At 43.0% G+C, this 18,595-nt stretch overlaps 2 protein-coding genes across 3 annotated transcripts; both read left to right on the top strand.

Annotated features, from left to right (window-relative positions):
- zgc:153184 (uncharacterized protein LOC751652 homolog) lies at positions 1–14,090 on the top strand. Its single transcript, XM_056441301.1, is given in 7 exon segments — positions 1–101; positions 7,632–7,715; positions 7,851–7,916; positions 8,425–8,493; positions 9,116–9,331; positions 12,993–13,314; positions 13,317–14,090. Coding segments are annotated over 7 exon segments (825 nt in total). The 5' UTR covers positions 1–95; the 3' UTR covers positions 13,379–14,090.
- A 92-nt stretch (positions 14,091–14,182) lies between these two features.
- LOC130210811 (TPA-induced transmembrane protein-like) lies at positions 14,183–18,364 on the top strand. 2 transcript variants are annotated; one of them, XM_056441302.1, is made up of 7 exons: positions 14,183–15,624; positions 15,843–15,917; positions 16,135–16,233; positions 16,421–16,532; positions 16,772–16,932; positions 17,477–17,547; positions 17,665–18,364. In XM_056441302.1, the coding sequence occupies exons 1-7, from the start codon at positions 15,556–15,558 to the stop codon at positions 17,858–17,860; spliced, it is 783 nt and encodes a 260-aa protein (XP_056297277.1). In that variant the 5' UTR covers positions 14,183–15,555; the 3' UTR covers positions 17,861–18,364. The 2 variants fall into 2 exon arrangements, with proteins under 2 accessions (XP_056297277.1, XP_056297278.1); XM_056441303.1 differs by lacking the exon at positions 16,135–16,233.
- The last annotated feature ends 231 nt before the right edge of the window (positions 18,365–18,595 follow it).

Raw genomic sequence — 18,595 nt, 5'->3', positions numbered from 1 at the left:
TTCCTCTCCAGCAGCAGGCCGTGAGCTCCAACAGGTCGAAAAACAGCCACAACAACAACAAAAAGCAGAAGGGGACGACCTCTGCATTTCCCAGGATGGAGGTAACAACTCTACTCCGAGCGCAGCTTTCTGTTCTTGCATGCACCTTTTGGCTACTTGAGCACATGGTTTTTATATGTATTTAATGTGGTTCATTATCAGTCCATCATAGGCGCTCAGTGAGCAACTCATATTTGTATTGGTCTGTGTAATTTCTTTTTTAATATTGCATTCATGTTAGATTCTTACACCTATAAAGTACTATGCAGGTGTAGTTGTGTTGGCTACTCGCCACTTTAAAAGCTCCTAATCTTTACAATATCTACCTCTTAACTCTGTGATGCCATGTTTGACTTATTATCCAAATGTTTTATATGAAAAGATGAGTGCTTCTCTTTCCTGACGCTGTAGTTGTTCTGTTATCAACACAAACAAAACATCTGTCGTGAGCCACTAATGAATGTGTTGATTACATTTAGACTTCACTGTAAGTCTGCATTTAAGTCTTAACATCAACAACGACCCCCCCCCCCATCTTTGTTTTAAATCCATCACACTGGATTTAAAACAAAATGTTCTTCATGGAAGTCCATTTTTATTGCAGGGTTTGGTCACAGGTTTGTGGCCTCCCAACAAAACAAGCTGTTCCCTCCAACTTGTAACATATTCTTCAAGTATTTAATGTCATGTTGCAAATGGGAAGAGCAACGCCCTTACCCCCACCCCCCCACCCCACATCAGCATGTGACGGAGCACATTAATAATCTGCCACAGAACTACTCTCGCATCCTTACACCACCAACTCTACGACTCCGATATGCTTTCGGCCAGTTCAGCTTGGATGCAAACATGTATTCTTCTGTCCCTTTTCCCAAAATTGGGAGACAAAAAATTGGACTGATAAACGATAAAAGGGGTTTCTTAGGTCAACACTTTTGTTTCTGATATAGTTGCATTTTCTGTGAGATGACACTGTTTTGAAAGGGGCAAAACAAACCTGCAGCAAGCTGAAGGCTGCGATCGAAAGCAGGTTTAACTTGTTTTAGTGACACTAGTTGTTTTCTTCTCGAAGAAGCCTCGCATATACCCATATCACAAGCTCGGTGTCTATAGTAGTCGAGCAAATGATTAAGAGGTTGGTGACAATGAGCATCACTGCAACTGAAAGCTCACTTGTTCACCATCACAGTGAACAACTACCTATCCAAGGCCCTGTTAGAAACGTAAACACTGCTCAGGGATTTCATCTCTCACCTGGGAAGTGTTCAGAAAGGTGTTTCTGTTGCTGGTGCGGGTATAACCACCGTGATTAAAAAAGAGAAGAAAAGTAAAAGCTGTTTTGAAAGCTCACTGAGCCAGGTTCAGGTGTTTCAGACAGTCAGTGGTTTCCTGCAAAGTCACTTTGGTCTGTCATCACCTCTGACAGAAAAGCGATGCCAACTGAGTCAATCCACAGGAAATTAATATTGGACTAGAAATCGTCTAGGATTTTGGATGTCGTAATATGGCATGGGTGTTGTCCTTTTCCTGCTTGTAATGTATTTCTTTGAACTTACCAGACAGTTCTGTTAGTCACTGTCTGCATCACTGATGATTATTTATCAAATCTCCATTCTGAAAATATTTAGTAAAATCACCACTGGTGACAGTTAATATTGAGGTGTATGATATTTGATTTTCTCCATATCTCCTAGCTCTACCTGTACCTGAAAGGGTTCTCCCAGATGTTGGGAATGGGAGGCATCGTCCGTGACGTAATCAGATTTAAGTTTAAAAGATTGCTGTTGAGCTCGAGCTGTCCTCGACTAACACTCGTACTATTTTGATGACTAATCAATTAATTTTAAACTGAGTACCTCAACAAAGAACCACACACATGCACCACTATAATCTGGTGTTTATAGAAAGGCCTGGTTCTCATAAGGTAATGGGAAATAAGTCATTCAGCAATAAAACCAACGTAAGCGACATACGTCATCTATTTCGACCAAATTTCCACACACGCACGCACGCACGCACGCACAAACTGTCCAGTTTGTCCTCTTCATAGGTTGTCGTTCCAACACAGGAAACACGACATTTTAGAATTTCCATGCAACACCACTGCTATAAGAGTGAGTATTCGGGATAGTTGACATATGGCATGCACATGTATTATGTAATCCATAGTAAAGTTAAGAGACCAATAATGAAGGAGCTCAGTCTGTACCAGCCAGATGTTTGCTAATGAGTCCCTATTATCCCTATTTTGCTTTACGAGTCATTGACTTACTTGCTGTCGTTATTATGGGCTAAATAGTTACATGCCTTTATTACTACGAGAACTACAAAAAGTGTTTTAATAAAACATCCTTTTGAAAGTGTTGTAAGATTATGACAAAGCATTTTTTTTAGAGTTGTCGGGACATCCTTGTGACCGATGCAGCCGGAGGTGTGTGTGTGTTTCTGGCCAGGATGAATGGTTCACTCTCATGGAACAGACGCCTAACTGACCGTGAAGCTCAGTGGAATTTAAAGCATCAAGGAAAGGCTACAAATCTTTACCAGGCCTCATATTCAATGTCTCGTTATGGCTGATATATAATAGAAATAATGTATGTAATTTGATTTTATCAGCTTACACAATACATTAAAGTGCTGCAGAGCCATGATCGGTAGTGATGATGCTGGGGGACTAACCTAGAGCATGTCCTTTTAGATAAAAAAATAAAAACATCCTGCAAACCCTCATCGCCTTTCTCTGATATCTTTCTAGCATGTTTCCAACCTTACGTTCACATATTTGAACTCGAAAGTCTTGGCAAACTTTACAGATCAAATCAAAAGAGAAGTAGAATGCTGGAAGTGCACCGTTTCTGCAGAATATTCATATTTGTGCTGCAGTTCGTCTTCAACGTTTCACAACACATTTAGTTTCACCGGTGAAAGAATTGAACTTGTTTTGTGCAAAATGAACTGTTTCCATGGGAGCTGACTTCTCTTGTGTAAGCTTTGCTCATCGGCCTTTTACGACCAATCAAATGCTTCATAAAGCCTTAAAAATTCCAGCCCTGCTTATTTAGCAGTGGTTGTTATCGTGTACATTGTTGTACTGTATTGCCGTCACAAGCCCTCTCTCACGCTACACATGATGCAGTCAGCCCTGCTATCAGAGAGGAGGTTGTGTCAGATCCTGCTCCTCCAGTCTGTGGGGCAGAGAGAGATCCAAGGTGGGAAATACAGACAAGATAGCAGGGAGCAGGACGCTCTGATCTGTGGAAGAAAAACACACACTGTTGGCTTTCAAGGAAGTTATGTCATGGATGGAGACTGAGAGGCAGCCTGAGTCCGGCAGTGAGCGGTCTCGGGCAGCTGCAGATTCTCCAACATGTTGACTTTAGTCGGCATCAAGTCTAGAAATGTGAGATTCGTATAGATGAAACCTGAGAGCAGTGAGCCAGATGGTGGAAGTGAAAACTCCAGGGATTTAAACTATCATCATGACTTTAGAACTAACTTCTAAATCTCCCTGCAGAGCAGTTAACCCATACTGCCTGCCCCTCCTCAACCACCCTCTTCTAAATTTGGCATCACGCCATGCTCTTGATTTCCTTTTTTGGGAGACAGGAGTGCAAACACACTAAGTGCTGCAAGCTGCTTGTACTTTGCAAGTGTTGCTTTTTGGGAAATATTGACATTGTAGGTTTAGGGTATTTGTAATCTTATTGTTTTAGGTTTGTTCTTAACATCAGCATCATTGGGACTACAGATGAAAAATAGCCTCTTGGCTAACTCTGGCACATTTACTGAAATGTTTTTATCAATGTGCACTGTCCCTTATTAAATAAGAGGCTTAGAAGGCAGGTGTGCACGCTGCACGTTTGAGACTGAACATTAACTGCTGGCTGAAACTAAGACTACTCTATATCAGAAGACTCTGAGGTGAACAACGTTGTTGTGGGGAAGGTGCTTTACTGTGACATCATCCCACGTCTGTTCTTCTTAGCCGGCCTCCACAACAACTATCTGATCCACTGTCCAGATGTTTTTTGTCTTTGTGATTGCTGGATCAGGGGATGAGGATACAGAACTCCATGTCGAATCCCCAACAGGCGCTTGTATCCCAGTTGTATTTCTTGTCTTCAAACATGTGGTGGACGTTCAGTCTGCTGTGAGCTGTTTACGTGTGTTGATTCCTTTTTTTTACTCGCCGTTGCATAACAGTTCAGACTGTTTTAGGCAGGCTACTGTAATTATCGCATTAAAATATACAAATGCATTCTACTCATCTGTTCTCCTATCTTCATAATTGCAGTTAAACAACAGATCTCTAGAGCCTCCTGGGGTCTTGACTCATTTGTTGTTGCATTTCACACATTTGAAAAAGAAATATTTCCGTCTTTTGAATTCGGACTTCGTCAGCAGCTTTCTGTTCCCGGGTCATCTGGATTTATTATCCCTCTCTCTGGATGCTTATTTTGTTTTAATTGCATAGTAGTTGTTCCACGCACACTCGGCACTAGTCTCTGTCCGCAGCACCTCCCAATTCCTTTGAGGCCGGAGCAGCAATGTCTCGTACAGATGAGGGTGTCATTTACCTCCTCACTCTGCATGAGGGCCTCTTGGACACACACACACACACACACACACACACACAAGAGAGACCACACAACCGCAGCGGAAAAGTACGAGTCGGATAAGGTTCGGTCCAAAGGCACGTCATGTTTTCCTGGAAAGGCAGCGATCGAGAAGGTGGCTTTCTGCTCTCTTGCCACTCCACAAGTGCAGGCAGAAAGGAGCGGCGTAGGCCTACGGTGTGTTTTCCTCCTGGCAGAACACGCTGACTTGTCAAAACAAAAGCCTGCACACTCAAACTGAAGCATTGCACTAGGTGCTTGCTCAACATGCAGCTGCGCTTTGGTGCACTTTATCTTCACTTTCACAGATTTCCTCACCGCTGGTAAATTTCTGGGGATTGAGAGTTCCTCGAAGGGTTAAAGATCCCGAGTCAGACGTCAGCTCCACGGTGGATTACACTCCGACCACCGCTGCTCTATCAAACAGATGTTTGGATTTATAGAGACTGCTATCATGTGCTTCTTCTTTGCCCCTCTGGAAATATGAATAGTGGGAACAATAGCAGGCTTTGTGTGATCTGTTTGTCTCCGTGTTCTCTCGCCACATCAGCCGGTCATACGCTAAACATCGTGTCTTCATCGGCTGGTTGGGATGAACCTGTATCCTCGAGATACAGTTTGCTAAGGATGCACACGACAGTTTTTAATTTTTTTTAAATTTGAGCACAAATGGCTGAAAACAACAGATTACATGTTTAACTTTACTATTAGTTTTTATTTCTTGAAAGTAGTATTATCTTTGTGACCACAGTGTCCTTTTTTAAAACGTGTCCTCCAACGATTGGTGTAATGGACCACCACCCACAGTGCCACCACAGCCGGCCACTCGGCAGCTCCATATTGCTCAAAGGAATGCCGACAGTGTTGATGTAATACGCGAGTAGTGGCAACGGCGTCCACAGGGCTGGAGGCTTTCCATGTCAACTGTAAGGGCTCAGGAGCCAAGAAAATGTATTCAAAGACATCTACACAATAGTGTATATGTCCTGCACTGCACATACAGTATTATCTGTAGATTAACCACGTCATATTTTCCCAACTGGCCCCAGGGATTCAAACTAGCACATTTCTCAATTTGTCAGTGTTCCTACAAGCATTCATGTACTTTTTTGTCATGCTATTAAATAACAAAAGCTTTCGATCTATTCAAAGTAAAAGTGTGTTTGACAACAGTATAGGTCTGTGCTAACACGTGTAACCGTAAAGCAAGCAGCAGTTAACGGGTCGGTTTCCATGGAAGTCCAGAAATGGCTTGTTTGTTTTTAGCGACGACACAGGCAAACGTTATTCACATGGTTAAGGCACTGCTTTCAGAAGCCTCTCTCTCTCTCTCTCTCTCTCTCTCGTAGTTCCTTGTTTAGACATGCTCTGTATGCTAGATTACAGTGTCTCTGATGTGGTCTCTCATATCCAGGGAGGCTCTCTCTGAGGAGCGGAGGGGTTACAGATGTGATCCAGGCGGCCTGCACAGCTGTGGGGCTTTTTCCCAGGCCTTGAGGCCCAGAAATAGAGCTGGCCCTGCGCTCTCTTGCAGTGAACCGATGTTTCCCACTCTTCTGCAGAGCGTGAGGTCCCAGCCGAGTGAAACATGCAATACCGATAGCCAGCCGAAGGCCTTGTATGGCTCATTGGAATAATGTGTGTCTTTTGTCATCTCAGGGAAATGGTTGGTGGGCGGGTCCCTGGTGATTACTATTTATCACGGATGAGAACAGAGAATTCGGGAAGAGGGTTGCGATGTGGATTAGGGCACAGAGCAGCGTCAACAGAGGCTAACTGATGCTGTCATACGTTTTGGGTGGAGGGAGCAAGGTGCTGAGGTCATGTGGAGAACAAGGGGGAGAAGGAAAACAAAGCTTTTGTGTGGAATGTGTGTTTCCGTGAAGGCTTGGAGATCCATGGGCTCAAACTGCGCGAGGAAGGAGGGAACCGCGAGTCCACACACCCGGCAAACGTGACATTAGCATGAGTGTTCTAGTGGTCGGTTAAAAGTCTGCTGGAAATGAAATGTGGCATGGAAGCCGGAAAAGGCGCAGCTCCACAAGCGGTGACCGTACAACACAAATCACGGCACGGCAACGTGATGCATGAGAATCTGCTCACTCCTGACGCATCTCGAGCTGCTGTCGCAAACTAAATGTCTAGACCCGTTTACTGTCCGAATACTTGGCAGAAAAACAGAGTTCTTTTCAAGGCTCTCGTTCATGCTGACTTATCACTTACGCCTGTGGTATCAGGAGTGAGTGGTCAGGAAAGGGCGGAATGGAGGAGGGAAGTTTAGCAATCGGCTCGGGAATAGTGGGAGAGACATGAAATAAAGGGGCCGGGAAAGTGATAATAGTGTGAGGCTCCAAGGTCGGGTCCCTGGTGTGATGCAAAAACAGCATTGAACCCGGCACTCTGGAGTTTGCACGTTCACACTCTTTGCGTTTTCCTCCTACAGAGAAGAGGGAAGTGAGACTTGTTCTCATCTTCGAAAATCTCCTTGTTTAGCTGCAAAATGGCTCTCGGCATATGATATGCTCAAAGAGGCTCTGCACACTTAAACAGGTTTTATTTTAATTTGTTATGACTGTACGTTAAGGAAACGAATCAGTGCTCGTGTTTATTTCTTTCAAGAGTAATCAGAATCGGCATTTCATGGGTTAAAAATATGTTTTAAAATTCACCTTGGATCTTGCAAAGCCAATCCTGAAAATTAGTCGAATGTTTTGGATGTTTTGGACTCATCTAAAATATATTTATATTTAATAAAGATAATGTTAATGCGGTCTCATCAGTTGCTGAGCAACTCCTGTCTCAAACATGATGAATTATTATGCAAAGGTATACGTTGGGCTCTGACTTTTTACCGTCTTTGTTCAGCAAGTCAGCGCCCAAAGAGTTTTTTTGCGTGCGTCGTCTTACAGGGCAAAGGCATGCCGTGCAAATTTTCCTAAGTTTGTGGGTTGTTTGACTGTATTCTTCTTCCAATAGGATTCTCCATCCAAGCCATCTGTGGCTGAGCTGGCTGGAAGGTTCAACGGTCACATTCTACCGATGCCCACCTCAAATGACCAGGTACTTTATTCATGTCTTCTGTTACAGCATCCATGCAAAATTATACCATTTATATTTAGCTGCCCGAGAAAATTAAATGGAGTAGCATATGTGTGATTACAGATTTGATTTACAATTCCTCCTTTTTGTTTATAGTTGCTATTTCGAAGAAGACATCCATGTTCCCAAAAGTTGCAGAACCAAAACGATGATGAATCTGATGCAAGTCATTTTTTAACTCCACTGACCCATTTGCTACCAACGTGTCTCCATAAAACAGACTTGGATTTGTTTACTTTACAACATTGCAAACTCAATTTCACCACAGTCAACAGACTACTGTTGCACAATGGACCATTTTTGTTTCTTCTGATCAAACATTGTGAAAGTGTTGCTGCTATTTCTCTTCCAATGAAAAAACAATATTGACTCGACCAATGTATCACACAAACCTATCTATATAGTTCAGTCTTATCTTTATTGCAGATTGAAGCCGCTTTGCACAACAGTGCAAAAATCAAAGGAATGACCAGAAAAATATATATTTTTATTTGATACTTTTCCATACTTATACATGCTTGTATGGCCCAGTATACTCTACAATGACAGTACACATTGTACACAAAGTGGAAGTAACACAAGATGTCAGCTTTCCGTGGTGTGAATGGGTGTTGTGGTGATTTTCCACATTTGTCGTTTCATTAACTCTGGTCTGACTTTTCTCTTGCAGAAAACCATCGTCTCACCAAATCCCTTCAAAATCAAGATGAAGAACTCCTCCATCATTGAGAAACTCCAGGTAGATGCATCATTTAACATTCGAATATTTTGTGAGGGAAATGGGGAAACCAAACCAAAGCTGGCCTCACACACGATGTCACAGGATGTAGTAAACGGGCAGCAGGAGTCAGGAGTGTGTCATTACTGCCATCCACTGTTCAGTGGGCACTGGTGCCTGAGCTGTGAGCATGGAGGGGAGAAAAAGGGACAAGCTTTTCCCTGATGCCACAATTGGCTCAGATTAATGAGCTGATGGGATCACGGGCCACCGAGCTTCGCGCAAACCCACCACCGGCGTTCCTCTTAGAGATTCACACGGTGGGCATCCATGGGACAAAAGGGCTGCCACTTCTCCTTCTTCCTCTTCTCCCCAGTGCAGGTAGGATACGCTGCTTTAAACATGAACAGAGGTTTGGGGGGTTAACTCTCGATATTATGTTCTTTTAGTTCTTAGACTGAATATGCCGGATGCCGTTTGAGACGCGTGGAATTTCACACCGTGCTTCTAGCAGGCCAGTTTTTAAAAGCGGTGTTCTTTTTCAAAAATGTTTAAATGCATTTAATGAAACCCAGAGTTTGACAGTTCGGTTGTATTCGGATTATATTGTCCAGGCTTCAGGATCTACCTTTTCCCACTGCAGGCCAATCTTGCCCTGTCGCCCACTGCTCTGCTGCATTCGCCCAACAAGAGTCTTGAAGTGACGCTGCAGCCAGCACCGCTGTCCCCGCCCACAGCCTGCAGCCCGCAGAGCCCCCTGAGCCCCCCCCTGCGGCCCTCGTACCGGTCCTGTGAAGAGGAGGAGGCCGTCTGCTTCGACAGCCCCCCTGAAGGCGCCCCGCTGCTGAGCATCAACAAGGTAAGTGTATGGACAACAAAGCTGCGTATGGGCTTGACAATTGGAACAAATGGATCTGAGCTATTTGTTACTATCTTCTTATATTGCAGTGGGACTAGTTTGTGGTATTACTGTAGGTATCTCTTTGAAGAAGATCCTCGCTCCTTATATTTAATTTTATTTCTGCTTGCAGGTCATTTGTAAGCATTGTTTAGGAGTTGGTACTGTTGTGTTTCTCATGTGTGCATGGGTCTGTGCACTAGTTCCGAGTCACTGAATGGCAAACATGAGCTACAGTCACATTGAGGCCCTGGACATGTTTCTCACGCTTTTTGTCGACTGGGCTGTGACGTCACGGTCGGACACTTGGTTGCCGGACCCGTTGACGTGTTTCTCAGCAGGCGTTCTGCATCTTCACTTTAAGAAGCCTTGGATAAGCTGGAGCAAGATGCCCCAGCAGTACATGAGAGCGGCTGCAAGGGGGATTGAAGATGTAATCCCCTTAGCCTAGTTAGAGTCCCGAGGTAACATGGCGTTCAGTGCTCGCACGCATATGTTCAATTCAATTCAGTTTATTTGTATAGCCCAATTTCACAAATTACAAATTTGTCTCGGAGTGCTTTACAATCTGTACACAGAGACATCCCTGCCCCAAAACCTCACATCGGACCAGGAAAAGCTCCCAAATAACCCTTCAGGGGGAAAAAAAGGGAAGAAACCTGCAGGAGAGCAACAGAGGAGGATCCCTCTCCAGGATGGACAGATGCAATAGATGTAATGTGTACAGAAGGACAGATTTAGAGTTTAAATACATTCAATGAATATGACAGAGTGTATGAATAGTTCATAGTAGGCATATTCCACGATGGAGACCTCCACGATCCATCAGGCAGATGGCGGTGGGGAGGAGGAGGGGACGGAGTCTCAACAGGACAGTGGCGTAGTCAGGAGCAGGAATTCCACGACCCAGACCTCGATGATCCATCAGGCAGATAGGATCTATGCCGTCTCATAGGGTCCGATGACCCCATGAGACGTGAAGTCAAAAGGACTCGGGAGAAAGCAGAGTTAGTAACGTGTGATTGAGAGATGAAAATTCATCCTTAAGGAGAGAAAAAGAGGAGATAGGTACTCAGTGCATCCTAAAACGTCCCCCGGCAGCTATAAGCCTATAGCAGCATATCAAGGGGCTGGACCAGGGCAAACCTGATTCAGCCCTAACTATAAGCTCTGTCAAAGAGGAAAGTCTTAAGTCTACTCTTAAACGAGGTGACTGTGTCTGCCTCCCAGACTGAAATTGGAAGCTGGTTCCATAAAAGAGGAGCTTGATAACTAAAGGCTCTGGCTCCCATTCTACTTTTTAAGACTCTAGGAACTACAAGTAGTCCCGCATTTAGTGAGCGTAGCTCTCTAGTGGGGATATATGGTACTACAAGCTCCTTAAGATATGATGGTGCATCACCAATCAAGGCTTTGTACGTTAAGAGAAGAATTTTAAAAGTGATTCTTGATTTTACTGGGAGCCAGTGCAGAGCAGCTAGTGCAGGAGTGATGTGATCTCTTTTCTTAGTTTTAGTGAGAACACGAGCTGCAGCATTCTGGATCAACTGGAGGGACCTAAGAGATTTATTAGAGCAGCCTGATAATAAGGAGTTGCAGTAATCCAGTCTCGAAGTAACGAAGCGTGAACCAATTTTCTGCATCTTTTTGAGACAAGATGTGCCTGATTTTTGAAATATTACGTAGATGAAAGAATGCAGTCCTTGAGATTTGCTTTACGTGGGAGTTAAAGGACAAGTCCCGATCAAAGATAACGCCAAGATTCTTTACAGTGGTGTTGGATGCTAGGGCAATGCCGTCTACAGAAACCACATCACCAGATAATTGATCTCTGAGGTGCTCAGGGCCGATTAAAATTACTTGGTTTTGTCTGAGTTTAACATCAAGAAGTTGCAGGTCATCCATGTTTTATGTCTTTAAGACATGCTTGAATTTTACAGAGTTGGTTGCTCTCCTCTGGTTTTATCGATAAATATAGTTGAGTATCATCTGCATAACAATGAAAGTTTATGGAGTGTTTCCTGATAATATTGCCCAAAGGAAGCATGTATAAAGTAAATAAAATTGGTCCAAGCACAGAACCTTGTGGAACTCCGTGATTAACGTTGGTGGTTATCGAGGCGTCATCGTTTACAAATACAAACTGAGATCGATCTGATAAATAGGATTTAAACCAAATTAGTGCCGTGCCTGAAATGCCAATCGACTGCTCCAGTCTCTGTAACAGGATGTCATGGTCAATGGTGTCGAATGCAGCACTAAGGTCTAACAAGACCAGGACAGAGAGGAGTCCTTTATCTGCTGCCATTAAGAGGTCATTTGTAATTCTCACCAGTGCCGTCTCGGTGCTGTGGTGTTTTCTAAATCCTGATTGAAATTTCTCAAATAAACTATTATGATGTAGAAAGTCGCACAACTGATTTGCGACCACTTTCTCAAGGATCTTGGAGAGGAAGGGAGGTTAGAGATCGGTCTGTAGTTAGCCAACACCTCTGGATCCAGAGTGGGCTTCTTCAGGAGAGGTTTAATAACAGCCACCTTGAAGGAGTGTGGTACGTGGCCTGTTAGCAGAGACACATTGATAATATCTAATAGAGAGCCGCCAATTAAAGGCAAAACGTCTTTAAGCAGCCTCGTCGGGATGGGGTCCAAGAGACAGGTAGCCGTGTTCAAGTAGAAACCGTTGAAGATAATTGGTCACGGTTGATGGGAGAAAAGCCCTCAAATATACACCAGGGCATACAGCGGTTTCCAAGGCCATTCCACTTGAGGACAGATTGGCACTGGTTATGGGCAAGAGAATATTAATCTTGTCCCTAATAGTTAAAATCTTTTCATTAAAGAAGTTCATAAAGTCATTACCACTGAGGTTTATAGGAATGCTCGGCTCCACAGAGCTGTGACTCTCTGTCAGCCTGGCTACAGTGCTGAAGAGAAACCTGGGGTTGTTCTTATTTTTCTATTACTGATGAGTAATAGGCTGCTCTGGCATTACGGAGGGCCTTCTTATATGTTTTAAGACTATCTCGCCAAACTAAGCGGGATTCTTGAGATTAGTTGAACGCCATATGCGTTCAAGCTTTCGTGACGTTGCTTCAGTTTGCGGGTCTGAGGGTTATACCAGGGAGCAAACCTCCTCTTCCTCACTGTCTTCTTCTTCAGAGGGGCTATCGAGTCCAGTGTCATTCTCAGAGAGCCTGTGGCACTGTCAACAAGATGATCAATCTGGGACGGACTAAAGTTAGACCAGGAGTCCTCTGTTATATTGAGACGTGGTATCGAATCAAATACAGAAGGAATCGCTTCTTTAAATTTAGCTACAGCACTGTCAGTTAGACATCTGGTGTAGAAACTTTTGACTAACGGAGTACACTCCGGTAGTATAAATTCAAAAGTTATGAGGTTGTGGTCTGACAGAAGAGGATTCTGTGGGAAGACGTATGTTGAGACTAAGAACGGGAAATAATGTGATTGGATGAAATAATTGACAATGCATATATATTAGTATCCGTCTTATAGATCTACGTTGCCTTTTGATTACTTGATTTTTTTTTTTTAAACATAAATATATATATTTGTTTTTCTTTCTAAATTTCCTGTTTTTTACCCATATTTTCCTTAGACTCGTGCACGGCTATCATTCAAAAGGCGCCCGCCCACAAGACAGCACAGGAGGTCTGCTGGAGAGGAGGGGGGAGCTTTCAGCGCTGCTCTGTCCCCGTGTGAACCGTACAGCACGAAAGACAATGGGGACACGGACCAGGTTTTCGAATACGGACAGCCGGCAAGTCTGAAAGAAGCTGAGGAGAAGGACAGGGACTGTGAAAAAACAGAGGATGGGGTAGCTGAATGTGACCACAGGGGAGATCCGGGGGCGGAGCAGGAAGCGGAACCAGCCCAGAACTTGGAGGCGTTGGAGGAGCAACAGCAGCCTTTAGCGCCCTGCCAATAGAGATCAATGTTAAGACAAAGGGGAAGGAGGAGCCGCCTCTGGAAGAGCACCAATGAGGATATAACATGGCGTGAACTGTGACTGTTTACTTTAAGAAAATCTAATTATATATATTTACATATATATTTGACTGAATAAGTTATTCAGTGTTTTGTTTAAGAGAACTCTTTAAATACGACTCAGAAAAAGTTAATCATTTTACAATTTCTTGCTACCTGGTCTTTCTTAGTCCCTCTGTCGCTCTCTCGTGGTCGTCTACAGAACAGGTCTATAAACACTGGAGAGTTATGAGAAGCAGCTGTTCTCTGCATATGGAAATACTCCTCAAAGTTAATACTGTATCCATTATCAGGAAATATCTCATTTTGTCAAGTCTGCATAGCCAGACTCCTGTTTTAATTTGTTCTTGTTTAAATTTAAAGACGTTATGAAGAGTGCAATTCCATGTAAGAAGTTTGTCATTCACACAGAACTTTTGGAATGGCTGGGATGGCAAAATATTAGTAGACTTCATATTATTTTTACCAGATATATAACATGTTTATGCATCGATGGGAATGCTCGTATCAAAACCCGTTCACTTTAGGTTTAAAGGATGTACCTTGCTTCTAGTTCTCGTTTGACGCTGGTCTAATTTTGTTTGTTTTATTTTGTACTCTGCAAAATATCTAGATCCCAGTGCTACAGTGGAGTGGCTCGGATTCTCATCAATTATGCACAGAAATGTTAAGACAATAAATGGCTTCCTTCTTCTTTCAGAAAAAACGATGACATTGCATGTGTAGTCAACGATTTGTTGGGTTGAAAGAATCATTGTGAGTAAATGATTCCGGCGGGACAGCCAGCTGGTGCTGAGTTTCATCTAACTAGACATCTTCAGTCAGGCGAGGTCCATCGATGTAGATTACAGTTGCTGATGACGAGCGATGGCGCTGCCAAAATAGAGATTTTGAGACTGAACAGTCGCAGGGGTCTCGGGGTTATCTGTGTGCACAAACCGGTAGTTTGAAACCGTGCTCGATTTACAACTCTATTGCATCTGTTAAATTACACCATTATCATTCCTATTGGTGCATGCAGGCACATCATGTGCTGCCTATTTTAACGCAAGCGGTGGTCAGAGCAACCGTGTGTGAATGGTTTGACAAGCAAGAGAACATTAAACACATTATTATTTTAAAGGAATTACAGTATTTATAACATCGAATTAGTTTGCTATCTCCATGTTCAGCTCTTTACAGGACAAAATGTGCTTTGCTGTTCCTCAGGGAACTTTAAACATTTAGTGGAAAAAGCAGGTTTTAAAAAATCACTGAACTAGTGTTGCCCTTTGTTGACCTCTAGCGGTGACTATTGAGCAAGGCAGCAGCTGCAATAAGGGTCAAGTGTATCTCTGTCCCTATGGTCCCCTGTAATTTTGTATTTACTCTATATGTGCAATGTAACTATCATGTAAAAAAAAAAATACCTTTGATTTATTTATCCACAAACTTAAGTCTGATGTTGACTTATGTCCTTTTATCAAAGACATCTTGACTAAGGACTTGCATTTGACAAATGGGCGACAACATTCTCCAACAGGCATTTTGACCCATCATGCATCAGCTAATATGTGGTTATGTAAATATCCATAACGTCGTCGAAGCCTTAACCTGGGGCGTGGACTTTGCACCTGTCCATCCTGGAGAGGGATCCTCCTCTGTTGCTCTCCTGAAGGTTTCTTCCCTTTTTTTCCCCCTGAAGGGTTATTTAAATACGCACGAACTAATGTTTACACACAGTTCCCGTTATCTTTCCTTCATAATGTCTCTTAAAAATGAAAGGCTGGTTATGAATTATAGTGCGATCCCGACATTCCTTAGCATGTCGGACGTGTCATGTCGTCCGGGAGCTGTTCGCGTGTCCTCCCCTCGCTTCCCTTGGACAACGCCTTCCGACGTCAGCCGCACGGAAACGTCAAGCAGCTCACCTGGAGGGGACGCGCAGCGGCAGGACGACGAGAGGCCAATGTCCTCGTCTGGGAATAAAGAATAACTTTTGAATAATGTCAACTCGCGACCGGTTGTTCTCAGAGTAAGTGTTGCCTTTTTTTTTTGGCACCGCACCTGACGTTTACTGTCTCGCGGACAGTGCGCTCTTATTAAAAGTTAGAGCCAGTAGGCACTTCCGGGTTGGGACTTTAGCCGGGATTACAGCACTCCTATTTGGCACTGGTAGTTGGAATAAAACCAGCATGGACGTTGAGATGCAGGCCATCCGGAGGAATGGGAGCGATGGGGCAGCACATTCCTGTAATGAATGGGTGAGTTAATAATGGGGCCAACACGAGTTCATTTAGAGCGTTCTGGAGTCTAATCAGAGTGATAATAAGAGTAGTAATATCTTATATCAAAAAAATACATAGGCTACTGTATTACTTTTATTCACCGTTTTCCTAGATAACTATGATTAAACCAATGGTTAGTGGCACATATACATATATATTATTAAACTTATTTACAGTTGATTGCCTGCTCCTAGGTGACAGGGAATGGGGGTGGCGTGGCCTGCAGGATCCCTGATGCAACAGAGAATCACAGCTTGCTTTCTGAACAGGTGAGTCTACAGGTGAGCTTGTGCTCCTCTGTTCATATGTTTAGTCTGTTCAAGATATTACAATATCACATTTATTCAGTTTAGCATTATTTTCAAGTATAAAAACAGCACCTGATTCTGCAGATTCTCTGAGTTACTTATTCTCAGCACTTCTACATGTGAACACATTTCATTTCTAGTAAAGGGAGGGGAGTAACACATATATCTGGTGTTTTAGTCTTTTTGTCAGATGACCAGTATTAATGGGGAGACGGTGCCCTCTGAACTTGCAACAGAAAATCAAACGACTCTGGGAAATACATTCACTCTTCGAGAGGTATCTTTATAACAATAAATGTTGTGTTTCTGGGCTTTTCCTTCTCCACCTGGAGAAAAGGAAGTGTAACTTCATCTCATAATTCATTGCGTTTTTCCCGAATCTAACCTAGGATCTATTTAATATCACATTTGAACCCGCACAAGCTGTGGCCCTATTGACGAAACATTTGTCACGATGCTTTTAGATTACCTCCGTGTGCAGGAAAAGCAGAGAGAGGGTCAAACTAGGGCTGATCGTCTTCTTCATCTTCGTCTTCATCTGTGCCGTGATTGTGATTTCGCTGGTCGTGTGCTCAGGTGAGGTTGCACGATGAGTCTGAGAGGATGCTGCATTTATTAAGGAATGCGTGCAGAATCAAAGTGGAAAGTCGGGTAATAATTCAAAAGTTTGTTGAAATATTTTGAGCTGTACCAAGATGAGTTAACATACCGTAAAGTGCAAATGTTACTCGGTCATGTCCAAGTATAAAACAATTCAAGGCTGATGAAAACATGAAGTTATGCTGCTGATGCTTTGACCAATTTCCCCTGAGCAGCATTCCATGAGGACGTGGATGACAACTTTGACAGCTCGTTGTTTAAAGTTCCTCGGTCTTTCAACGGGAGCTTCCGACTGCCCAATCAGACCTTCACAGAAGAACTGTTCAGCCTTTCTTCCAATGAAAGCCAAGCACTCACTGCTGGCCTTCAAGATAAGGTTTCTACCAGTTGCATGTCAAAAAATTTGCTTAATTAATGCATATTAATTATTTGTCGTCAGAACTTTTGAAATACCCGTACAAACATTATTCCTTTAATTTGCTAATTCATTAGTTATGTAAGTCATAAGTGAAGTTATGCTATTAAGGCAATGTACGGTCATTTTCTTTTCAGTTAAAGATACCATAACAAGTAATGTAACATAAGATAAGACAACACATATTTGAAATGGCTGTAAAGGTGTATTTACTTTCAATTACACAGGGTTTAACTTTAACCCTGTTGTCACATTTCACACTCTAGGTTATTTGTTTTGGGTTTTTTTTTAAGTAAGAGAGCTGCATATTATGTATGGTATACAAATGCAACTTCCAGTACTTCCAAAGTAAGAAACTCTCCTAAACTGAGACTAATTTTACAAGCTTTGCAAAACAAATACAAAACAATAAACTTGCTCACAGCTGCTGCTCCTGAAAGCCCTCTAAAGTAAAAGTAGTTGGTCTAATTGTTTGCCTGTGCATGTTTGTCCCGGCCCCACCCAGCTGGCTGACCTCTACACAACCTCCCCTGCTCTGGGACGATACTTCTCCGGAGTAGAGATACATGCTTTCAGGTGGAGTAGCGTTACGCCCACATGCCGTGTTATTGAACTGCATTCTTTGTTTCACCTCTGCTCCGTGGTTTGATCTGTTGTCGTTCGTAATATGTGTGGACTTCTGTTTCCCCACAGGAACGGGTCGGTCGTCGCTGACTACCAGCTGACATTCCTCATGCCTGAAGAGCAGCAGGATCAGCTGAGAAACATAACCCTGAGCAGGGAGATGGTGTACAACGTGTTCAGACAGTTCCTCTACGACCAGGAGGCGGATGAGTCGGGGCAGATGTACGTCGATCCAGCTTCCCTGAACATGTTTCTAAGACACTAGCACAACTGGTATATCTTTGTTTTCCTCTCACTTTAGTGAGACACTCCTACAGTGAGTGGGGGTTGTTTGTGTCAGACGTCTGTGTGATTCTCCCACGAGTCTGCAGAAATGCTGCATTGTGATGCATCTCTACCACAGGAAGCCACATGGCCACAGGCGCCACTATGGCTGGAGGTCATATGCGTGACTTCATTGTGTGTTCTGTTTCATAAACTTTTAAGCTTGTTCTTAATTCAATCAACAGTGCATGACACTCTTAGGACTCAAAATAGACATACTGTATGCTGTCGAACAAAAATAAGCGTTTTGTCGTGTGTATGAAATGAATTGTTCCCGATTACATTTGAGACTGTATTACTCTGCCTTGTTTAACTGGAACTGTAAATGTCAGTGCTGTAATTATTTATATTTATTCCCTGTCACTGTCATTTCACCATGATCATTTTTACAAAAGGTGTGCCTGAAATTGTGTCTTAAAAAAAGAAATACAAGAGTTTATATTTGCATGTATTTGCCTTTATTTACCGCGACCAGACATTATTTACACATATAAAACTGTAAAAACACTCTTCAAACATTTGCCGAGCTACAAACACTGGAGAACTGTGCAGGAAAATAAGTCTGCTGCTGGGATCATTTAGTCAGTCAAGACTATGCACGGCCAAAATAAACACTATTTGTAATGCCCTGTCAAACATGCTAGTTATGATTTCCTTTAGTTTTTTTGTCTCTGGA

Source organism: Pseudoliparis swirei, chromosome 20, assembly GCF_029220125.1.
Source record: "Pseudoliparis swirei isolate HS2019 ecotype Mariana Trench chromosome 20, NWPU_hadal_v1, whole genome shotgun sequence".
NCBI lineage: Eukaryota > Metazoa > Chordata > Actinopteri > Perciformes > Liparidae > Pseudoliparis > Pseudoliparis swirei.
Note: the sequence above shows the minus strand (reverse complement) of the source record. Positions and strands in the feature narration are given on the sequence as shown.